Source organism: Egretta garzetta, unplaced genomic scaffold, assembly GCF_000687185.1.
Source record: "Egretta garzetta isolate BGI_Z169 unplaced genomic scaffold, ASM68718v1 scaffold828, whole genome shotgun sequence".
Classification (NCBI taxonomy): Eukaryota; Metazoa; Chordata; class Aves; order Pelecaniformes; family Ardeidae; genus Egretta; species Egretta garzetta.
This window is the reverse complement of record NW_009260636.1, coordinates 36668-58367: the sequence shown is the minus strand read 5'-3', so window position 1 is coordinate 58367 and position 21700 is coordinate 36668. Positions and strand designations below refer to the sequence as shown.

At 35.3% G+C, this 21700-nt stretch overlaps 1 protein-coding gene across 1 annotated transcript in view; it reads left to right on the top strand.

The window, feature by feature from the left end:
• The window catches only part of UBR1 (ubiquitin protein ligase E3 component n-recognin 1), a 70447-nt gene extending 48753 nt beyond the window's left edge, over positions 1 to 21694 (top strand). Inside the window, exons 31-47 of the mRNA XM_035900952.1 lie at positions 1711 to 1804; positions 4281 to 4433; positions 4867 to 4964; positions 5600 to 5693; positions 6963 to 7111; positions 8898 to 8953; positions 9283 to 9379; positions 10303 to 10370; positions 11261 to 11411; positions 12271 to 12358; positions 14066 to 14199; positions 15560 to 15668; positions 17459 to 17515; positions 17998 to 18075; positions 18692 to 18862; positions 19064 to 19165; positions 19646 to 21694. Coding sequence (XP_035756845.1) covers positions 1711 to 1804; positions 4281 to 4433; positions 4867 to 4964; positions 5600 to 5693; positions 6963 to 7111; positions 8898 to 8953; positions 9283 to 9379; positions 10303 to 10370; positions 11261 to 11411; positions 12271 to 12358; positions 14066 to 14199; positions 15560 to 15668; positions 17459 to 17515; positions 17998 to 18075; positions 18692 to 18862; positions 19064 to 19165; positions 19646 to 19787 — 1841 coding nt within the window. The 3' untranslated portion in view covers positions 19788 to 21694. The remainder of the gene's footprint in view (positions 1 to 1710; positions 1805 to 4280; positions 4434 to 4866; positions 4965 to 5599; positions 5694 to 6962; positions 7112 to 8897; positions 8954 to 9282; positions 9380 to 10302; positions 10371 to 11260; positions 11412 to 12270; positions 12359 to 14065; positions 14200 to 15559; positions 15669 to 17458; positions 17516 to 17997; positions 18076 to 18691; positions 18863 to 19063; positions 19166 to 19645) is intronic.
• The last annotated feature ends 6 nt before the right edge of the window (positions 21695 to 21700 follow it).

The following is a 21700-nucleotide window of genomic DNA, read 5'->3' as shown; positions in this document are numbered from 1 at the left end:
ATCTTATAAAGCTGAGTCAATAATTTTTTTTCAAATCCTGCTTATTGAAGCTAACTAATATATAAAGAATAAGAGTGCAGTGTTGAAAGATAGTAAAATTGGAGGTCTGTAAGTGCTTGCAAGACCTTCTCTCGTTTGTTGCCTTGCATGGCAAGGATGTTGCAACTTGTAGTTTAAATTCTTACTTATAAAATAGAAAAAAAAATACTTGAAAATAACAGGATATTGTTGATTTATGGTCAGCTCATAAAGCGAAATGAACCAGATGTCCTATTTTTTTAATGACACTACTGTCTCGCAAATAGCTTTAAATTTTAAGTTCAGCATTGTTTCTTATTTCTCCAGGGTATCACTCTATTCTCTATCATGCTTGCAAACCTTTGCTAAGTTGTTTAGCTTAATAAGATGTTTTGTATTTCCTTCTCTGGGTCATTAGCAAATACTGAATAGTCCTAGATCCAGGAAAGTCCCCTACGAAACCCTGTTTTATCCATTTTTCTTTTTAACAGCAAACTACTGCTAATGGCAATTTTGAGGCAGCTGTATAGAATTTTTATCTAGGCCATGTACTAATTGCATCCTTTTTTTTATTTTTTTTTTTTTCCCTCTGTTCTGTGGTACTCTGAAGTACAAATTAAATCCTATGCTCTTGTATTCAGGTACACTTGTAAGTTTCTGCAGTGACATGTTGGACTGTTGAAATAATTGAAAAAAGAGAGGAATTAAGTTCCTTTTCCTAAAGCCACTTCTGGATATTATTTATAGCACTTATTCTCTACTGTATGGCCTCTGCAGCCCATCAGTTAGAAGTAGGTCTGTAGAGCTTTTTTTTTTTTAAGTTCTAAAAAAGTGGAAGAATGCTTGTTTCCACAGCAGAAGTGCAGATAGTGGCAAATTAGTGTTACACCGACATTCACTTTCTTATTTCAGTTTCTGATTTAGAGCAGCTTCAGCAAAATTATATTTTCAGTGCAATTTGAGTACTAGGTTTTTTTGTGGTGTGTTTTTTTCATTTTTATTTCCTCATATTCAGGTGTATCTGTTCAAAATGATAAACAGTCCACCAAATAAGGTTGGGAGGACTGCTGTTGTTTAGTTCAGTATTATTTAGGTATTTTTAAGAGGAAAATGGTGTCTTTATGCTGCATATGCAGATTTCATTACATTCTCACAACATTTTTGCTGATAAGAGTTTTGCAAGATTAGTAAAGGATAGGCTTGACATTGTTATTCAACAGTGCTGTTCGTGTCAGTGGTTTGAAAATATGTGGGATTAGTTGGAGAAATGCGTAACTTTTCTTATCCTTAGTAGTTTCATTTCTTTCATTGAAAAATACAATAACAAATACATTAAAAACTTCAGTGACAGTGAATCCAACCACAGAGCTATTCCATTACAGAAGAACTTTGTTCTTTTTTTTCCCTCTTTTAACCAATTTACTATTGCTTTTGGATTTTGTCATCTCTTTCTTCGTAATTAGTGGAAAGCTGTCAGTAGTTTTAAGTGGGCTCTGTCTTGTGACTACTTTGCTGGAGTATTGGTCTGGAAAAGCTAGCCAAATGGGATTTTAATGTTACTGGGCAAACTGTGGGGAAAATAAAATCTGAAGGCTTGTGTTCTGTGTATACTGTTGTTTGTATCTGTTCATACTGATCGGAAGTTACGTTACTGTTCTTTCAATGTAATTTCCTTCTGTTGTGTCTATGTAGATACACTAGATCCTCTCTTCATGCACCCTGACTTACCTTGTGGGACCCACACAGGAAGCTGTGGTCATGTGATGCATGCAGCCTGCTGGCAGAAGTAAGGATGTGTCTTTGCAGCCTTTTAATGTTGTTCATGCATGTATGTATAATGTATTTTCCAAAACATCTAATTGCATACAGAAAACGCAGTACAGTAAGTGGATATTTAATTAAGGAGACAAAACTATTTGTAGTCATCTAAAAATGAAATATGGCATGAGAGGAGTTTTGACTTCATGAAGAAAATAATCATCAAAAGTTTTTAGTGCCTTCTGTGACCCAGAGAAGAATCTCTTAAGTAGTTACTAATTTATGCAACTAAAACCAAGGGGGTAAAATTGGTTAATAAAAAGAAACCATATCTGGTAAGAATATTTTAAGCAATCCAGTGAGAACCAGTGGGAGTCTTCCAGGTGAGCATTCTATAGCAACAGTACATTGACTCTGAAAGTCTGTCACCAGGTCGGTACTTAAAGGATGAAGCTGACATTCCAGTGAATCTTTAGATGAGAATCTGGCATTTAGAAAAGAATAGAATATGAATGGTTAAATCTACCAATATTTCTTCCCCACCCCCCCACTCCTCCCTTATTGGTGAACAAACTCTTAACAAAAATTAAGAGGGAAGAATTGATACAGTGCTTAAAAAATTTACTGGATTTTTGTTGTTTTGGGGAGCCCACAATTTAGACCAACTGTATTGGATTAGAATGCAACCTAAAATATTAAAAGACCAAGTTCCTTAGCTTGCAGAATATAGTCATACCGGTTGCAGCTGCGTTTATAGGATTATAGAGAGCAAAGCTAATGCTCTCTGCATTTGACTCCACATAAGTCTGGCAAGTCTAAACAAGATAAATAGTGTGAAATAATAATAGAAATAATCTCTCTGAAGTATTATCAACAGATGGAGAGAGTTGGGTCATGCAATTGCAAGCTACTTTATATTGTTGTATGATATAAAGAATCTCTTGAGGTTTGTTGTTTGTACTTATGCCATTTTACTTCAAAAAATCTGACTAAAATTCTGGTGCTTATTTTCTATATGTATATATATATTTTTTCAATAAAACATCAGTACAGAATAAATAGGTGCGCACACTTAAAATGATATGGAATTATGTTCCTTGAGTATAATACATCTGCTCTTGGCAGATCCATCTACATCTGCGTAGATCTAAGTAGTGCAACATTGGAGCTCAGTTCCCTTGCTCTTTTTAAGAAAAGATGACTTGCTGTATGGGTAAATGGGATTAAAATGGACAACAGGCTCTTCTCATACGGGATGGCACAGAAGGTTTGAGTATAGTCTTTTGTTTATTACATAACAGACATTCTAACTTACTAATATTCCTCCAAGCAATGCCTGCCACACCTTTCTAGAGTATCTGCGCAGTCTAAAATACTGCAAAATACTCCCTAAAATAGTACGAGTTCAAAGGAATGGAATATCTTTGTAGTTACCATGTATGAGGAAGAGGAGTGGCTTGCAAAAACGTGGTTGTTTGAATGTGTTAAGATAACTGTATGTTTTTGTTCATTGTAACAGAATACTTTCCTAAATATTCTGTAATCATTAGAACTGCTGCGGATGCCCCTGCACGCATACTTTCTCTTATTACATAAATGGAATTTTATTTTTCCCTTAAGCTGTACAAGTTAAAGCACCAAAAAAAATTATATCATTATTACTTCAGTGTGGAAGTTAGATAATTTCATAACTGTCTTTAAGATCCTTCATAACTGTCTTTAAGATCCTACATACCCAGTCTGAACATTAGTACTGAATTTAGTTGCTTGTATCCATGCAAGAGGATTTGAACGTTGGCTCTTTTTGTTCCTAATAATACCACTGAGACATTAATGCAATTTGAATGGTTACTGCATCCACTGAGGGGGGGAAAGTCGTAGTGAAACCTGTTAAAAGATCATAGTTGTTTCCTTTTGAGTTCAAAATAGCTCAAGCGTGATATTGTAATATACATTATTCTGTCCACAGTTTCTTTGTCTAGTCATGAGGCTCAGTCATTGCCATGAATGATTCATTGCCATGATTGTTCATTCGTGAAATGTTACTGGTAGTTTTTCCTAAAATTAAATATAAATATGTACAATCCCTGTTTCAAATTTAATGTAATGAGTTGTATAGGAGAGATATTAGATACAATGTTTCATTGCGTTGAAGATGTTGTGAGAGAAGAGTAGAAAATTTAAGTACTGCTTGTCTGTAAAAATGTTAATGAAATTTAAAAGGATCTTAAAAGCAAGGAAAAGTTGCTGTTGTTTTTGCATGAGTGGTGTACCATGCATTTTTCCATGAGTTCATCTATACGCTCAAAGGTCTTATTTTATTTTCACATCCAAGCATGTGAAAGAGTTATAAATCAAAGGAAAAGACTAGTTTGCTGGCTTCATTAGGTATTTTCTAGACAATAATGCTTTTAATGACTTTATTATTACTTTATTTATTACTTCGTTTTCATGTCACATTTGAGCCATTCCACTTTCTACTAATTTCCTTTTCAATGTTGTAGGTACTTTGAAGCCATGCAGCTTAACTTCCGACAACGTCTGCATGTTGAACAGATATTTGACTTGGAGAATGGAGAGTATCTTTGTCCACTTTGCAAATCTCTGTGCAATACTGTGATTCCTATCGTTCCATTGCAGGCTCAAAAAATAAACAGGTGAATTACCAGAATGCGTAGACTTTAATCTAAAAAAAAAAAAAAGAAAGTAAAAATTACTTCGGGGCTGGGTGAGTTTTCAAATTTTTGGAAGGAAAACTTGGGCTGACCTTCCTAGTCTTTATAAAAAGACTGCATATCTCCTTATTGATTATTCAGCTAAATATACTGCTTTTGGCAGTCAATTAAAAAAAAAAAAAGGCATTCTTGGATTGGCTATTTTTTGGAGCTGATATCAAAAGAAAAACTACCTAGATCTTATATTTATCTTAAGGCTTCATTTTTGTACTGTTTCCTCAACATTTACAAAGCCAGCAAAAAACTGCGCAAATTCTGAGTTAATGTGATTTGATCTAAATGTGTCCTCTGTTTTTAAAGATAAGGTGATTCTTCGAGTGTTAAAGTAAAACATGCTTCCTGTTTCTGTTTTCAGTGAGGATGCAGAGGCAGTAGCTCAAATTCTGTCCCTGGCTAGGTGGCTGGAGATTATCACAGTCAGGATATCTGGCTACAGCGTGAAAAATGCTAAAGGTTTGTTATCTTAATTTTGAAGGTATTCTGTGGGATATCTACTATACCAGTACATGTTTTAACTAATACCAACAGAAAACTTACAATAAAGAATAGATTTTGCTATCAAATAAAGCTGGGGATAAAGTCATGGCCCTTTCTGAGCTGATGTCTTGGTTTCACAGGGCCCTCACCAATTTTCTGCTTTCTGTTAAATTTCTTCCATCTTCCCTGTAGAAGAAAATTATGTACACTTGGGGAGGATAGTCACTGACTAACACTCAGAGTTAAACTTCTGTATTAACTGTGATGTTGTAAAGAAGAGAAAAATTAAATTTAAAGGGCCAAAATAAAAATATGTGTGAGTGTTTAGAAAGCAGAAGGTACAGAGAATCAACATATTCTTTGCGCTCTTATAATGCAGGAAAGTTCTTTTTCCTCACCAGCAAAGCACTACTTCTAACACTCATATTTCTGGGAATAGAAGAAGATGTAACTTAAGGAGGAGGGTTAGAAGACTGGCTGGTGAGGTCTGTTTAGAACTATTTGAAACCAGTTTAAAATAAAAAGAAGTCTTGCTTCTGTTAGACTGCTGTAAAAACTGTAACAACTTCTCTGATTTTTAATGTGGATCTAATTTTTTTTTTTTCTGTAAGGAGAGAAACAAAATCTTCCATCTTTAGCCAACAAAGGAATGGGGAACTCTGCTTTGGAATTCCATTCCATCCTTAGTTTTGGAGTTCAGTCCTTGTAAGTGTTACTGGAAGTGCTCTCTGCATAATGTTAATTCTCCCTAAAATAACATAGGTATACATCAGGATTTGTGTTGAAGGAAAGGCATATGAATTGTTTGGTCTGAATGTGGACTTACTTGTATTCTTCCTTAAGCATTCACTGAATATCAAATCTATACAGAGCTGGATGAACCTTTTGGTCAAATCCAGTCTGGAAATTCTTACATTCTTGGTACAAAGCTAGGAGGCTGGACTCTTCTAATCCACAATTCCAGTGCTTTGGGTCACTTCCTGTGCTCTAGGCAAGTTATTTAATGTCTGTCTGCCTTAGTTTTCCTGCTATATGTCTGTTCCAGGGATAGATTTCACTTGATTTTGAATGCAATAATGTAGTATAGATTATTCAAAAGAATTGGGCTGTCTTGTCTGTTTCTATTCCAGTGGGCAAAAGTGCTCTCCCACTGAAACAGAATGAATGGATAGATACTTTCAAGTGTACTCAGCTGTCTGTCTGCTTTTTAGATCACACAATAAGTACTCTACTTCTGCTGCTTCTGACTGACATCATAGTTATGCAAAGTACTTATACATACCTGCTATTTGTAAAAATGTCACCAGAAAGCTGAATCAAATTCTTTTTTGGTAACTACTCTCTATGGGAAAGATTCTGTAGTTTGCACTTAAACAATGTGGTGTTGAAGTGTGAGCCTTGCTAAAGCCCAAACTTTGTGGTGCAAGTGTTTTGGCTGTAGAGATTTAGAGAATTGATACGAATGTCATGTATTTCTGTTACAAAGTTCTATGTATGACTTTGAAAATACACAAGCCATTAAAACTGTAGGTGTTTTTGCTGAGGCACTTTTCTGCATATAACTTTGTTTACATAAACTAACCCTATGTCAGTTGAAAGGAGCTTAAATGCTAATAAAGTGTGGTTTAAAAAGAATCTGAAATGTCTTTCTTTCCATTTCTAGTGCCTTATGAGATGGGATATGTTTTCATTCCAACTCTTCTAATTACACTTGCTTACTCACACTTTTTTTCATTGTATTTTACTTTGATTTAAATGTTTGCATGTTTTTTAATGTGAATTAGAATACAGTATACAGAAATAGACTCCTTCCAGCCTAGCAGCTCTTTTTTTTTCTTCTCTGTAGAGTCAAAGGGCTTTTGTATTCAAGAATTGTTTCATAAATATCTTACACTTTGTTAGTGATTGATTGACTGGTAAGTAATAAGCACTATTAATAATTTAGACTGAAATCATCTTGGCTTGCTTTTGCAGAGCCAAGTATTCAAGTAGTATCAAGGAGATGCTTATTCTCTTTGCCACCACCATTTATAGAGTTGGGCTAAAAGTTGCTCCAAATGAAGCTGATTACCGGATTCCTATGATGACCTGGAGCACATGTGCTTTTACCATCCAGTGTATAGGTAAAGCATAATTTGTGTTTATTCCTTATCATGGCTTGAAAATCTTACAGTTGTTTGATTGTATAATTTTATACAATCTGATTGTATAAATAGTAATAGTTCTACATAAATAAGAGCAATCTGTAATAGTATAACTGTGTATTTTATGTAATTACGTGTATAAAAATAGAATGATAATCTATAATCCAGTATAAATAATAGTAGGATGTTTATATTTATAAAATACAGTATGGAATGCCAACATTGATGAGTTTAACCTGAGAGCAGGGAGTGATTGTGGTCCATGTTACTAATTGTAACGTTAAGCATGTTCGATGAATATCTTCAGTCTGCCAGAGATCATTGACCTGCAGGCATCTCCTACACAGCTAAATATCTAACAGCTATGAAATAGTAATCCCTCTCTCATTATTTCTCTTTGCCTCTATTCTCAAAGAATTTGTAGAAGAAATAAGTTTTTTTTATATTCTGGAATTGCTAGGCAAATACCTTGTAGGTAAAAAAAAAAAAACCAACCCCAAACCTTCTCTGGCACAAATCTCTTCTTGAAGGCAAAATAATTACCATAAAAATGAGTGAATTTTTGGGGATAATGTACCTGTTCAGCAGTCAGTCTCATTTAATTTCTGTACTATATACACAAAGAAGTTTGTGTAATAAACATGAAGCTGTAGATGAATCTGTAGCAGCCTCCATGCAGGCAGAGAGGCATGAGATAAGTCTGAAATGCATGCTGAAGGAATTGAGAGTGTAATTGTAAATCTCCATAAATATGATTTGCCAAGTATGTCATTTTTTCTTGATGAAGCTGTTGAGGTACAAATGTAGTCCACCTTAAATCTGTAGTGGACTTGACCTGACTGGAGTATCAAGAGTTCAAAAGGTTTTTAGGAGGATTGGGAATATTCTGATAAGGCAGGAGTAGTCATGGTAACTGATTTTAGTGTTGGATTTTATCAGAGTTTTCAAATGAGTTGGGAGAGGACTGGAAGCCACCCAGCTCAATTAACATTAATGTACTTAATGCTGTGCAGATTGTTTTCATTTGATACCTAAAAAAAGACCTTGGTGGCAGTCAGGGATGAGTTTGGCAGCAAGTGTATAAATGCAATAACTGTTATCACAGATGTGCTATTGAAGGCATACGTCAGAAGTAGAAAATTCAGATGCCTTACCAGGCCAAGATTGTAAAACCAGAGGGACCATTGCGACAGTCTGACCTATCCTAGGCTACACCACTTCCTTGGATTCATTTTTCTTTACAAATAGAGCAGGCTTCCATGAAATTGTAAAGCAAAACTGCCTACATAGCTGTTAGTATGCTGGGTTTGAATCTAGTCAAAGGGTGTGTTGTTAAAACCATTTAATGGCCATGTAGCCAAGCTGCCTAGACCAGGAAGGAGGGGTAATATGGCTATATAGCATCCCTATAAACATACCTTGATGTTTTTGAGCATTGTATAAAGGTAACTGAAAATACAACTAAATCTGTAGGATGTCTTGTCATCATTCATGTGAAAGTGTTACTCTAAATCTCTAGTTAGCAAGATCTGAAAATCAAATGTTTTTAAAAAGCTCATTACAACCATTTATCTGGGAAACATTCAGTACCATTTAAGACCAATTTTTTTTCAAGAGAATTCTCATATCAGAATAAAGTTGAGCTTTAAAAAGAAGTACATACCCTAAGAATAAATTTATCTTGGACTAAGTGTATTCTAAGAGAAATGCTATGTTAGTTCCTGTAGAACAAAGCAACTTATTTTTTTCTGTGTTTAATTTTAAGAAAACCTCTTGGAAACAGAGAGCAAGCCTTTATTTGGATCTCTACAAAATAGACAGGTATGGGCAAGTAAGATATGTAATACTTTTCAAACAAAAAAAGTGTGTGTGTGTATATATATGAAGTACACACACATACATAGAAAACTTACTGTTGAAACTGCTAACATCAAGATCATTCTCTGTTGAGAGGCAGCTTTCAAATGTTTAGACTGATAATGTAAAGAGCATTTTGGAAGAATAATGTTTCTACTTATACCTGGAAGTTCATATTAAATTAACTATTCAATGTGTTTTTCTCTTTGCAGAAGTAGATATGTTTTTACAGCTTTATTTCACTATTATATCTTCCCTTTTTTCCTTTCCAACCATTTTCTCTTGCGCTCTAGCACAGCGGCCTTAAAGCATTAGTGCAGTTTGCAGCTGCTCAGAGAACAACATCACCGCAGGTCCTGATTCAGAAACATCTGATACGTCTTCTAGGAGGTATTGTATTCCTTTTCTTTACTACCTTTCATGTTGTAGAAGTTGCTATTGCAAAATGGCACACACATTAATACAGCATAGAAGCAAAGGTTAGACTACTGACAACAGTGCTTAACTTCAGTTTCTCTAATGTTGCCTGAAATTATGGAGTATTGCTTGAACTTAAGTAATCAACCCTGTTAACCCAGCCCTGTATCACTGAAATCCCCAAGAAGTCATCTGTCACAGATTACCTAAACCTGGAGATGCTCAGATCTGGAATATTTACAGATGGTTAACAGTCTGGTTTTGGCAGTGTTCAAAATTATTCAAGTTCTGTGCTAGATAGGTGGATAAAGTGACAAAACAGGTATTCCTCCTTAATCTTTTTAGTACTTTCAAATGGCTGCTTGCAGTCTAGTTTAAAATATTTTGGTCTCAGGGAGAGCTGGTTTGAGACATACTGCGAACCTAATCAGTAAGAAACATGGAAGGTAGCTTACTGGCCTTTGAATCCTACTCTTTGACTTGCTTTCTATACAATAGGATTCTTAGGTGTGTTACGGGCTTTTGTTCTGGGCTAGGTTGTGAGGCATCTAGTATTGCAGTGCCTAAGTATATTTGTGGACTTCACCCTTACCACTGTGTGTGCTTTATTAGACTTGGAGAAATAAATCAAAGACTTTTATCTCAGAATTTTGAAGATAGAGTAATTAAAATTGTAGAGCTGGTTGGGCATGTGGAAATAGCTAAACAAATGCACAATCAAATAAATAAATGATAAGTAGATAATTAAATAGATACTTCTTTTTTTCAGAGACTTGGACTTTTTTTTTTATGAAAACACAGAAACAATAGTCTCTAAAATCAGATTCTGATACTGCAGTTCAGTCCTAAAGAGGTAAATACATATCAAATGTGTAATTGATATCTTTATTTTGTAGTTCTTCTACCAAACTTTAAAGTGGAGGATACTCCATCCCTCTTAGAAGTAGATATGTTCCACGTTTTGGTAAGCAGGTTCATTTTATTCTTCATATTAATGCTTTTTGTGTACTTTTACCCTGTACGTAGTCCTGCATTATCTGTTCACTCGAATGAGTGAAATGATTATGCATTCGCACTGCATACAAGCAAATGATTACATATGGCTGCTATATGTGTTTACTTTTAGTTCTGCTGTTCTAGCTTTCAAGTCTTTGCTGTCTCACTCTTATTAAATTTCAGGTTTGCAATCTCAGTCATCTTTTTACGACCTTATTTGCTATCAAACCTCAAAAAAACCCCTGAGAAATGCACCTACTCAGCTTGTTTCCCTCACTTTCCCTTTGTCTCAGTAGGCCTCTCATACCTTCTGATTTCTTCACATTCATTCTCATTACCGTCTTTACTCTTCTTAGCTTCTTCTTTCTGTTCTTAATACAAATCTGTATTCTAGTTTCTTCTATGGTTAAAAAAAGAAAACAAGTCCCAAAATGACACAACAAAAAAGCCAACAAAACCTAAACAAACAAAAAACCAAACCCACCAAAATAAAACATGTTTTGCCCTGGTTACCTTTCTAACTAATGCTTGGTCTCACTTCTCACTTTTCATTGTGCTTTGTTGTATGTCAAAACCAAGAAATTAAGATTTCTAGAAATTGGACAAGCTTTCTTGGTGTATCTCTAAGCTGGCAATTACAATGGAAGTTTCTACATGCTAGAGGGGCACAAATGGTTAATATTGTCCAATAAGTTTTTGCTACACTTTGTGAATTAAAACTAGCAAGATAAATGAACATATTTAAATTAACTACATAAATGAAATATAAATATATAGTGAGAATATAATTTCTATTACCTGTGTAGCTATTACCAAATTTTTGTTACTTTAATATTTGCTCCTTCCCTTTCACTGTAGGTGGGAGTTGTGTTATCCTTTCCATCTTTATACTGGGAGGATGCTGTAGACTTGCAACCTTCGTCAATTAGTTCAGCCTATAACCACCTCTACCTCTTCCATCTGACAACACTGGCACACATAATGCAAATCGTCATCTCTTCAGCAACAGGTAGAGGTGTATTTGGGTTGGATTATTCTGGCATTTTTACAAAATTTCTTAAAAATAATGGATGGACACCATTAGTGTCTTCCAGGTATAATCTTCCTCATAATAAATGACACTTAGTGCTAGGTAGTAATAACTGTTTTCTGGTTAAAAAATAAATAGCACTGCATCATTTTCAGAGATTTTATGATATCACTTCTGTGTGCTTAGCCTAAGAAAAACCAAAGTAGTTACTGATATATCAGTACTTGCTCAAGTCAGTCGTTCCAGAGTGGTAACTTTGCACTCTTCACTCCTTGTAGGAGAAACTAAGCTCTGCCTAGCAGCAGCACTCTGAGCAGTGACAGTACGGATTTGGGAAATAAACTTTTCTTTACTGTTCAACCTAGGAAATACCCAGAACTGAAATACAGAATACTGTAAACTGAGAGAATTTCACTTTTCTCTGTATTTCATACTACTGTTAAAAACTGTCAGTAACCTACAGGCTTCTTAGATACTACTTCCCTTTTTCTTCAGCATGATGGGAATTAAAAAAAAAAAAAAAAAAAAAAAAAAAAATCCTGTAGCTTAATCTATGTAGACAGTAACTTCAAACATTCAAGGGAAGGAATCAGTTTGTTTTCATGTGAGGATGAGCAATGAGGTGGTAATCGTGACTGTTCTTTATAGCATGCAGTTTTAGGAGAACATTCGTTAGGTTAAAACCAGCAAATAGAAAAGAATTAAGCAAAATGAAGTGGTAATATTTCTGTAATGCAATTAGGAAAAAAAAAAAAAAAGAGCAGCTCAGTAAATGTAAAAAGAGAAGGGTGTCAGAAATGAAGTGTATTTATAGTGGGATTCATCTTTTTGCGTGCAGAATCCCCTACTGCTCGATCATCTGACAACAGCGAGGAGGCACGGTCTGCACAGTCTTTCTGTAGAGAGGTTTGCCAGTACACCAGTGGGTAAGTAGCAGTTCAGTTAAAGCATTGCATTTTCTTGGAAAGATGGCAATCCTGAACAACACAGAAAACAGGAAAAAAATTATCCATTTTATATGGGGAGTTAGCACAATGCCTTGTGCTTTCTTACAATACTCTTGAACACTGAAAAAAAGCAAACTGGTGAAGGGAACACTTTTAGTTAAACTGGCTACTTCTTGTGGACAACAGGGTCTAAAGATGAAAAAATACCTACATCCATTCTGGAGAGAAATACAGCCACTACCTATAGTAGTTATTTTTTCTTTGCCTTGATTGTTTTGGGTTTTTTCTTAGATATCTCAATTATAGATGGAAGCCAGAAAGAAGGAAGTGGTTCTACTATAAAATGGGGAGAGGTGTAAAGCTAAATGCAGTTGCTTATTTGTTTGAGCATTAGTGCCCATCTTTTCAGACTTTTTTTGTAGGTATAGCTACAGACTCTTTAGTACTTCAGTATCTGCGTGTGGAATAAACTAGAAAATATGGATGCACCCTCCAGAAATTCTGCTTTAATTTATCTTCATCAAGGCTAGTTGCAAATATGTTTCTCAAGGATTAACAATGCTACCCACTTGTCTACAAGTTTTAAGTCTAATTTTCTAAATGTTTAAAATTTGGTATTTAAATAATAGGAGTAATTTTTCTGAGGCATGAGCTTAGAATCATAGGTGCTGTACGTCTTAGAAAATCAGATCACTGTGCTTAAGATGCCTAGGTACAGAATTAAATGCCAAAATTTAGGCAACCCAGCTCTGAAACTTTCAGTGTTTTAATTTCTGCATATGCATTGTCATCTTCTACCTCTGACCTATCTGTGCTTAAACAGCACAATGCGCATAATAATTTTGGAATGATCTGTGATGTTATAATACATTACAGGTTGTTCCTCAGTGGGTCCTGGTCAACATTTGCGTGAACAACCTGTTCACATAAATGTGAATTGAACTAAGTTTAAAATTTTTAGAAAATGGGGACACTGTAAGGAATGTAAATTTATTATGGAAATTAGACTAAATGCTCATATTGCACAGACTATGAGAATAATTACTGAGATGAGTATCAGGGTTTGTTTTTTGTTTGTTTGGGATTTTTTTGTCAAAAATGGAATTAATACAGCTTTATTTTAAGCAATGGGTGTTACTCATGTGACTTCCATAATGAAGTACGAGGTATCAATTTTTTTAATTCTGTTGGTTTTGTGGTTCCTGAAGACTATGTATGTTTGGTTGTTGGGGTTTTTTTTCTCATTTTTGAATTGCATTTAAAATACCAACTGAATTAAAAACTTTTACTATTTAAAAAAATTGCTGGCTTTTGGTAATAAAAACAAGTAGCATTATGAATCGGTTGCTCTGTGTGGTGCTGTATTGCACCGGTTACATCTGGTTATCTTGAGTTACCTAGGGATGGACAGCTATGTATTGGCTACTTACTTTTTATAATTCTGAAAAACATAAGTTGAGATAATTTGAAGGCTTGGTATAAGTGTTCTACATCAACTCCGTACTCATTCCTTAGGCAAAGGGGAAGTTGGAAGTTAGGTGCTGGTGGCTGTGTTTCTCAGAATTTGGGGTACATCAGTGTTGCTTCTACACAGCTGTCATTCTACCAATGCTAGCCAAAATGTGAAAATGCCAGAAGGATTTGCACTGTGAACTACTGCAGCTATTTCTAATTCCTGTATTACAGTTGCTTTAGTCAAGATATTCCAGGCTGGCTTGTGTGGGACTGTGTTAAAAAAGGCATCATGCCTTACCTTCGTTGTGCTGCTTTATTTTTTCATTATTTGCTGGGAGTTTCTCCACCTGAGGAACTACTACAAGGTAAACATGAGAAAGCAAATGTATCTATATAGAGACTTTGTTTACTGTTTTCTTGGAAGAATGGAATTTTTAAATGTTCACAATAACTTAATTATACTTAATACATTAGAGTAAGACTTGGAACGAAACGGAAATACTAATTTGTATAGCAAGGTGCAGGCATGAGAAGCTGAGTTGTCTCTGCCTTCTTTGCATGGAAAGGTTACTTCTGAGTATTTGCAAATATGTGAATTATCAGTGATGTATTGATAGTAAGTGTCTGTGGTTTAAGGATAATTTTAGGGGCTTAGACTACATCACCTGAGAAACAGCCTTGGAGTATATTTAAAAAAAACCAAACCAACCGTTTTGTGCAGTTGCTAATGCAGGCAAAATGCTAAAGACCTAGGAATTCAGCAAAACAGAACCAAGTAGAAATAAAGCACGTTATAAAACTTCAACCTCTTCCTTAAAAGATCCTAATACATTACACATACTAAATCCAAAAATAAATATTTTTGTCTTCTGTCAAAATGCCATGAAACACAGAATCATTAACTACTTGGAAAGGAGGACCAATATTGCTATGAACAATGGAGACAAAATATAGCATCTGAAATCGATTTATATAAAATGTGGACTAAGTTTGAATTAGATTAGGATATGTGAGTCCTTACAAAAGCATATCCCAAAGTACAGAAATTTTGACTTGTATATCCTAATCTAATTCAAACTTAGTCCACAGTTCATATAAATAAATTTCAGATGCTATATTTTGACTCGTATATCCTAATCTAATTGTCCTACAATAGCATATCCCAATTACAGTTGTCCTTTTCCATTAATCTGGAACTTTGATTCTATAGGGAGGAGTCTTCCTGATGAATCAGCAATGCCATTTTCTGTAGCAGAGCTGATAAATGACCACCCAGCAAATTATTAAATTAGCCCAACTTTATATAATGCGTTAGCACTGACTTGATCATAGCAAAATTTAGTTTTGTTGCAGGCCAAAAGGATAGTGAAAAGCTAAAATGTGGCAAGTACAGAAGTCTGCTGCACTAATACGTGTTATGTATCATGCTGTGAAACAGAATTTAAGCAAGGAATTCTGTTCTTACAGTGACTTACGCATGACTTAAAAATTACTTAATAATATATGTCAAATTTGTTAAACCTAAAGCAGATCCTCAGTGAATGCAAATTATTATAGCTCTGATTCAGTCAGTGGAATTATATCCATTTGTACTAGCTAGGAGCTATGCTGAAGCTGTAAGATACCTATTAGTCAACAGAAAAGGGGTCAGGAAATTTCTAGTTTTGAGTTTAGCAGTGCTGAAGCACTTTTAACATTTGCTCATGTTTTCTTTTTCTTTTGCAGTTTCTGAAGAAGGGCAATTCAGGGCACTTTGTAGTTACCTCTCTCTACCTACCAATTTGTTCCTGCTTTTCCAGGAATATTGGGACACAGTAAATCCACTGCTTCAAAGGTACTAATTGGGACTGGACAGGCCATGTTTTTCTGTGGTGATGGCCCTATGGGGATTCTGGATCAAACTTGTTCATAAATGATTGAGCTCAAATTCATGCTAGGGTTCTAAACTTTTGTTTGTTGTGCACAGGTATAGTGAATTTCTTAAAGCATTTCAAAACCATAAAACATTCTATATTTTATGGTAACTGAAACATTAAACAATCATAGTTTAAGGGACTAGTGCTTGTATACCTACATGAAATCATTCACGCAGAAAGAAGTTATCATAAACCTTTGGTTGCATGGTATACCTCTTAGTGTTCATTGGTCTGTCTACAGCAAAAGTGCTGATTACACAAACTAAAAAATGAGAATATGGAAAATTATGTAGCCAGCAGGGTGTGGCTTTGTACTATTACTTCTCTGGATTTTCAAAATAGACTAAATGTCAAAGTTAGCTTAATGGTTAAAAGGTACAATTTGAGTATTATGTACTCTGCAATCTAGCAGTAAAGAAATAATGGGTCAAGTTCTCCATTCAAAAACACAAATTAAAATAAACAGACACACACGCGCACAACTCTGAGAATAATTCTGCTATATTGTGTTGAAGAATGTCTTCATGTATTTAATGTGACTGAATACTGGTTTCATTAATTATTATTTCTGGTTCTTGGCAGAATTCTCTGGCTCGCACTAGGTTTTTCTGTTTGTTTATTTGTTCTGGTTGTCTAGATTCCTTTAATTTAGGGACATTTTGAGCTGCTGACTCCCAACAGTCCATACAGCTGATCTAAACAATTCCTTTCATACAATTTTACTGTAATTAATTGCATTTGTAATATATATATATATATATAAAATGACTCATAAATTAATAGCATTTTCACAAGTAAATTATTAACTAAGTTTGTCTTGTATGTTCCTACATGTTTGCTCAAAGACATAACGGTGCTTGTAAGAAACACAGAGGATAGATGCTTGTGAACATTAGAAAACGATCGTTAGGGGCAGGGCTAACAAATCCATCTTAGTGCTCCCAGTCAAAACCAGAGGTTTCAAGTAGGAGGCTACATAGTTAATGTAATAGTAACAGTTGTCAAATCATCATGCAAGCTCCCATATGTTTTTTTGAAAGAATCTTATTTCAGAAGACTAAATCTGATTGTTGAGAAATGTGTTAAATGAAGCTTACTAGATTGACCATCTGCTACAGTTCTCTCTCTCTTTTTTTGTAGAAAGAACTTAAAAGGTATCTCAGACATACCAAGTCCTCTGTTTAGTAACTTGCCAATATCTACCATTGTTTTGGTAGACCCATTTGGCCATTCTAAGCAAGCATACAACATTCCATAAAGCATTGTAAAATAACCATTGAGTGATGGTTACTAAATAAAAGAAATAAATATTTTCCTAGTAGAGTGTAGGAGCGTATGATACTTTCTCACGCTGCAGCTTTCAGCAGATATATTCCAAAAGGAGCTGTATATTGTAGCCCACTTTGAGAACTTGCAGTCTTCAGACACATTTTTCCATTTTTTTTACTCTGTTAACTCTGTGTTTTCATGTGCATGTTGATATTTCTAAGCGGTGTTGTTTTTCACATAGGTTTTTCTCTTGTATACAAACTTAAATTCTTTTTCTGAAGCAAAACTGTAAAGAATAGCTGTTTATCCTTGTGACGTTTTAGTTAGAACTATCAGTGCTTTATCTGTGCCCTGTGTTTACTTATTGCTTACTAGTTTAGTAATCCTAAATGTATATTATTATCAAGCACTGTCATCTGCAAATGTTTGTTTGAAATAGGTGGTGTGCTGACCCAGTGGTGTTAAGTTGTTTGAAGGGGAAAAGCATTGCAGTAAGGTAAATTTTGGTTTTGTTGTTGTTGGTTTTTATTCTGTTTTTGACTTAAAACTGTTGGAAGAATGAAGTGGGCAAGTTAGAGCGCTTCTATTTTCTTCCTCCTGCTCTGCTGCCAAAAGTACATTTCTCTTTAAATGGTATGTATTATTCCTCGTGCAGTGACTCTTCGTTGAGAATGTACAACATCGTTAGGCAAGTTATCTAACTTACTCTAGGGAAAAACAAAAACTAACTGAAATATGAAATGTCTTCATACATGTAGGTTACATACGAAATTTAATTTCATCACCTTTGCTGGAATGTAGAAATGCTGAAGCTGCCACGTGGAGCCTCTCACTTGGGCTTCTAGGACTGAAGAACTGCTCTAAAACTGCAGAAGTTTGCAGAAAGGACTGAAAGCTTGACAGGAATTTATAGCTATCCACTCTGTTCTTTGCTGTGATCTTTATTATTCTCATAATAGTTCTTTTTCACTTACCCAGGTATCCTAGGAAAAGGAATAGTTTAATAGAGCTTCCTGAAGACTATAGCTGCCTTCTGAACCAAGCTTCTCAATTTAGGTAAGATGCGACAGATTTGTCTTCTTTTAGTCACTTATATTCTTGCAGTTACTGTAACTGGCATTAAAACTATGTACAGAAATAATTTTGCAGAGTGAAGGCATGGTTATGGTTATACTGGCCGATACTAGCACATGTTCGTTTTAAGTCTGAAACACAACAGCTTACTGAATGAAGTCACTTGTGTTTGGTAGGATAGCATAGAAAATTGTTATAGCTTAATCTGCTGGTCATTTTTCACCGGTGCAATGTGCATTTGGTTTGGCCATAAACCTGAAATTTTTTTTTGCATTGGACACAACAAGCTGAGAAGGTTGGCACTGTTTTAAGCCAGGAAGAGTGAATCATAGGGTAATTCAGGTTAGAAGGGACTTCAGCAGATAATTTAGTCCAACCTCCTGCTTAAAGCAGATATATTGCGGGTAAAATATTTCAAGCAATATAGCCACAGATGACAGATATGTGAAATATGATTAAGACATAGTATGTCTTGGGTTTACATTTGTTTGTGGGTTGGGGTTTGGGGGTTTTTTGTTGTTTTTCAAGGAACATTATCCATAGTTAACATCTCTTTTAAAGTTTTAATTCCTGCATAACTTTCTGGTTACACTTCTAGATGCCCCCGGTCTTCTGATGATGAACAAAAACATCCAGTATTGTGCTTATTCTGTGGGGCTATGTTGTGTTCCCAGAATACTTGCTGTCAGGAACTGGTAAATGGGGAGGAGTTGGGAGCCTGTACTTCTCATGCTCTTCAGTGTGGGGCTGGAGTCTGTATGTTTCTCAAGTAAGTAGCTAGCCAGAATTTTGTGTGTTAAAGAGTAAAGGGAAATATTTGAGGTTTGAAACTCACAACATTGTCAAAGCACTTGATTCTTTTTGTCTGAGATAAAGAAACATTGCTTTGACCTAAAATAGAGCTCACCAAAAAGTTAATAACCTTCTGGGAGATGTTTTGTATTTTAAATGTAGCTATTTTTTTCTTAAGAATCAGGGAATGCAAAGTTGTCCTCATTGAAGGTAAAACCAGGGGCTGCTTATATCCTGCTCCCTACTTGGATGAATATGGAGAAACAGATCCAGGTCTGAAGTAAGTACATGTTTGACTGACTTTTTCTACATTTCCATTTCGATATCTCTTTCTTTCTTATACGCATTAGGTGATATGTTCTTCCTGCTAGCATGTGCAGCACTGTAATATGTATCTTGGCCTGGTGAACTTGTTTAACTTCAAATTCCTCATGGCAGTTTCCAGTCATGAATAGGACATTCATAATGGAGAAATACACTTTTTTGTATTGTTAAACCTTTTTAGTTTTCTCAAGAATACTTTGTATGGTTTTCATCACAAATGTGCATCAACTGCCATTGCTGAAATGTCATCTTGGAAATGGCAGTCATTGCTTGTCGCATGTAGAATCATTTGCAGTAGACTTGTTGGAATTGGTGTTTGCACAAGTATTTAATATTTTCTAGCTATTGTTAACAGTGTTAATGCTAGACTATTAACAGAACAGTTTGTCAGTTGCTATTCTGCTTATTGTGTATTCTCCTTTTTTCTTCTATGAAGAAGAGGCAATCCCCTGCACTTATGTCGGGAGCGTTACCGGAAGCTCCATCTGCTATGGCAGCAACACTGCATCATAGAGGAGATTGCCAGGAGCCAAGAAACTAATCAGATTTTCTTTGGATTCAATTGGCAACTGCTCTGAGTCTCTTAACTTTTAGTGAAAACTCTTACCTTTGGCATTACCTTTGGCAGTGCTTTGGAAAAGGAAAGGAGGGTGGCACTAAATAATCTACTCTCAAGTGGATTCTGTAGTTCAGGCACAATTGATGGATTCTCTAAGTTGGATGTAGTACTGACACATTGAAACAAAATCTCACATCATATGTTTTGCTCTTTTTTTTTTTTTTATCTCCTCCCCCAAAAGGAAAACCATATTATATAATTATTACTGAACGTTCAGGTAATTTTTTTGAGGAGTTGTAGTTGTTTCACATGTTTTAACAAGGACAGCTTCCCAACTGCTGTGCTTCAGGGCACATACCACGTTTCTGTCTCTTCCATGCCTTGAGACTATACCTAAATGATGTTGCTGTGGAAAAGCCTCCTTTACTTTCTTCCTGAGATTCTTTTCCCAAGCTTAGTGAAGCTTTTAAACAGGTCAAGTTCTGTGGCATAATACTGGAGTGGAAGTGGTGCTGGGCCTTTAGTAATCGGTAGCAACAGGTACAGCAAACATTATGTTGTACAGGAAAAAAGCTGGCATTCAGCTATATCCTGGGATTTAATACAGAGTTTTCATTAATAAACTTTTTAAAGGAGAAATCTGGGATAGAAAGTGCATGGGGGAATTACCATCTTGCTTGTTGCATCAAAAAACAAGGTCCGTGCTTTTTGCATTGCCAGAACTGCACTTTATCTAATGAATTTGTCCTCTATTAATGTTGTATATCCTAAGAGGTCTAGGGCTACACCATTTGGCTAGGTTGTGGCTAGTTTTACAGTTTGCCTTCTGAGATCTTCCCCGAGAACCAAACGTGAAAGTAGTTAGGTAGTTGTAGCGTCGCTCTGCAAGTTATACAAGAGCCAAAGACTTCATTAAAGTAGAAGACCTTCAAAGCTATCACTGGACTAAAATCAAGGCCCCAAAGCAGCAAGTTTTAGAATCAGAAATAAGTTTGTTTGCCCATGTTTGAGGAATTTTCCAGTCTTCATTCTCTGTCACTGTTGTTTGGAGCCCTGCTTCCATAAATGAAATTGTGTGTTTTAGGGGGCATGTTCAGTGCTTCAGTGCCAGTTAGAGCAGAAAAGGGAATAAAAGGTGGCTAAGTCTGTCTCTTGGCCCTTCAGTAGTTAAAAGCACATTGTGATTGAACTCTCTCTCAGTGATATTATGTGATTTGTGCTTCAGTTCTAAATGTTTGTTGTTCCATTTTCTGAATTTCAACCATAAGGTACGCGAGGGAACTTGTAATGTGATGGGTAAAAATGCTTCCCCAGGAAATTCCATTTCTGTGGGAAAGTTTGAAGTTGTCAGTTACTCTAAATTTTACCACCCCTTTGTTATTTGGATTCTTTTGTGTCATTTTTATAACGCTGGCAAGGGGAGGTTTTGAAACTAATGTCTGAGAGCTTGTTTTTGTATTTTTTCTTTTTGTGTGTTGTGTTTTTTTTTTTTTTGCTACCCTTTGTGTGAGAGATAGTAAAATCACAATGATTTAAATTTCATTGTTCTAGTTTTTGAAGTTTTTACAGTAGGTATGAGAACAGCACCATAACCCATCTAAAAATGGAATACGAATGAACTCAGATATTGTTCTGACTTCAGATACTTTGTTATAACTCCTGCTATAATCCTCCCCTGGTGTTATAAGTAGTTGGCTTTTGTATATTTGTCACATATTCTGTTTCTTGCAATTAAGACCACACTGCTTATTTTGATTCTTTCAAGTTTTAAACCTGAATATGAACCTCTTTAAAGACAAACTTTAATTCTGTTAGTCTTCTATAAAATGGATTTGAAATGCCTACTGAATTTGGAACAGTTGTCATGAAAACTTGCATGCACTGGCGACTTCCAAGGTCATCAAAACACTTCTTGCCAACAAAACGATTGGA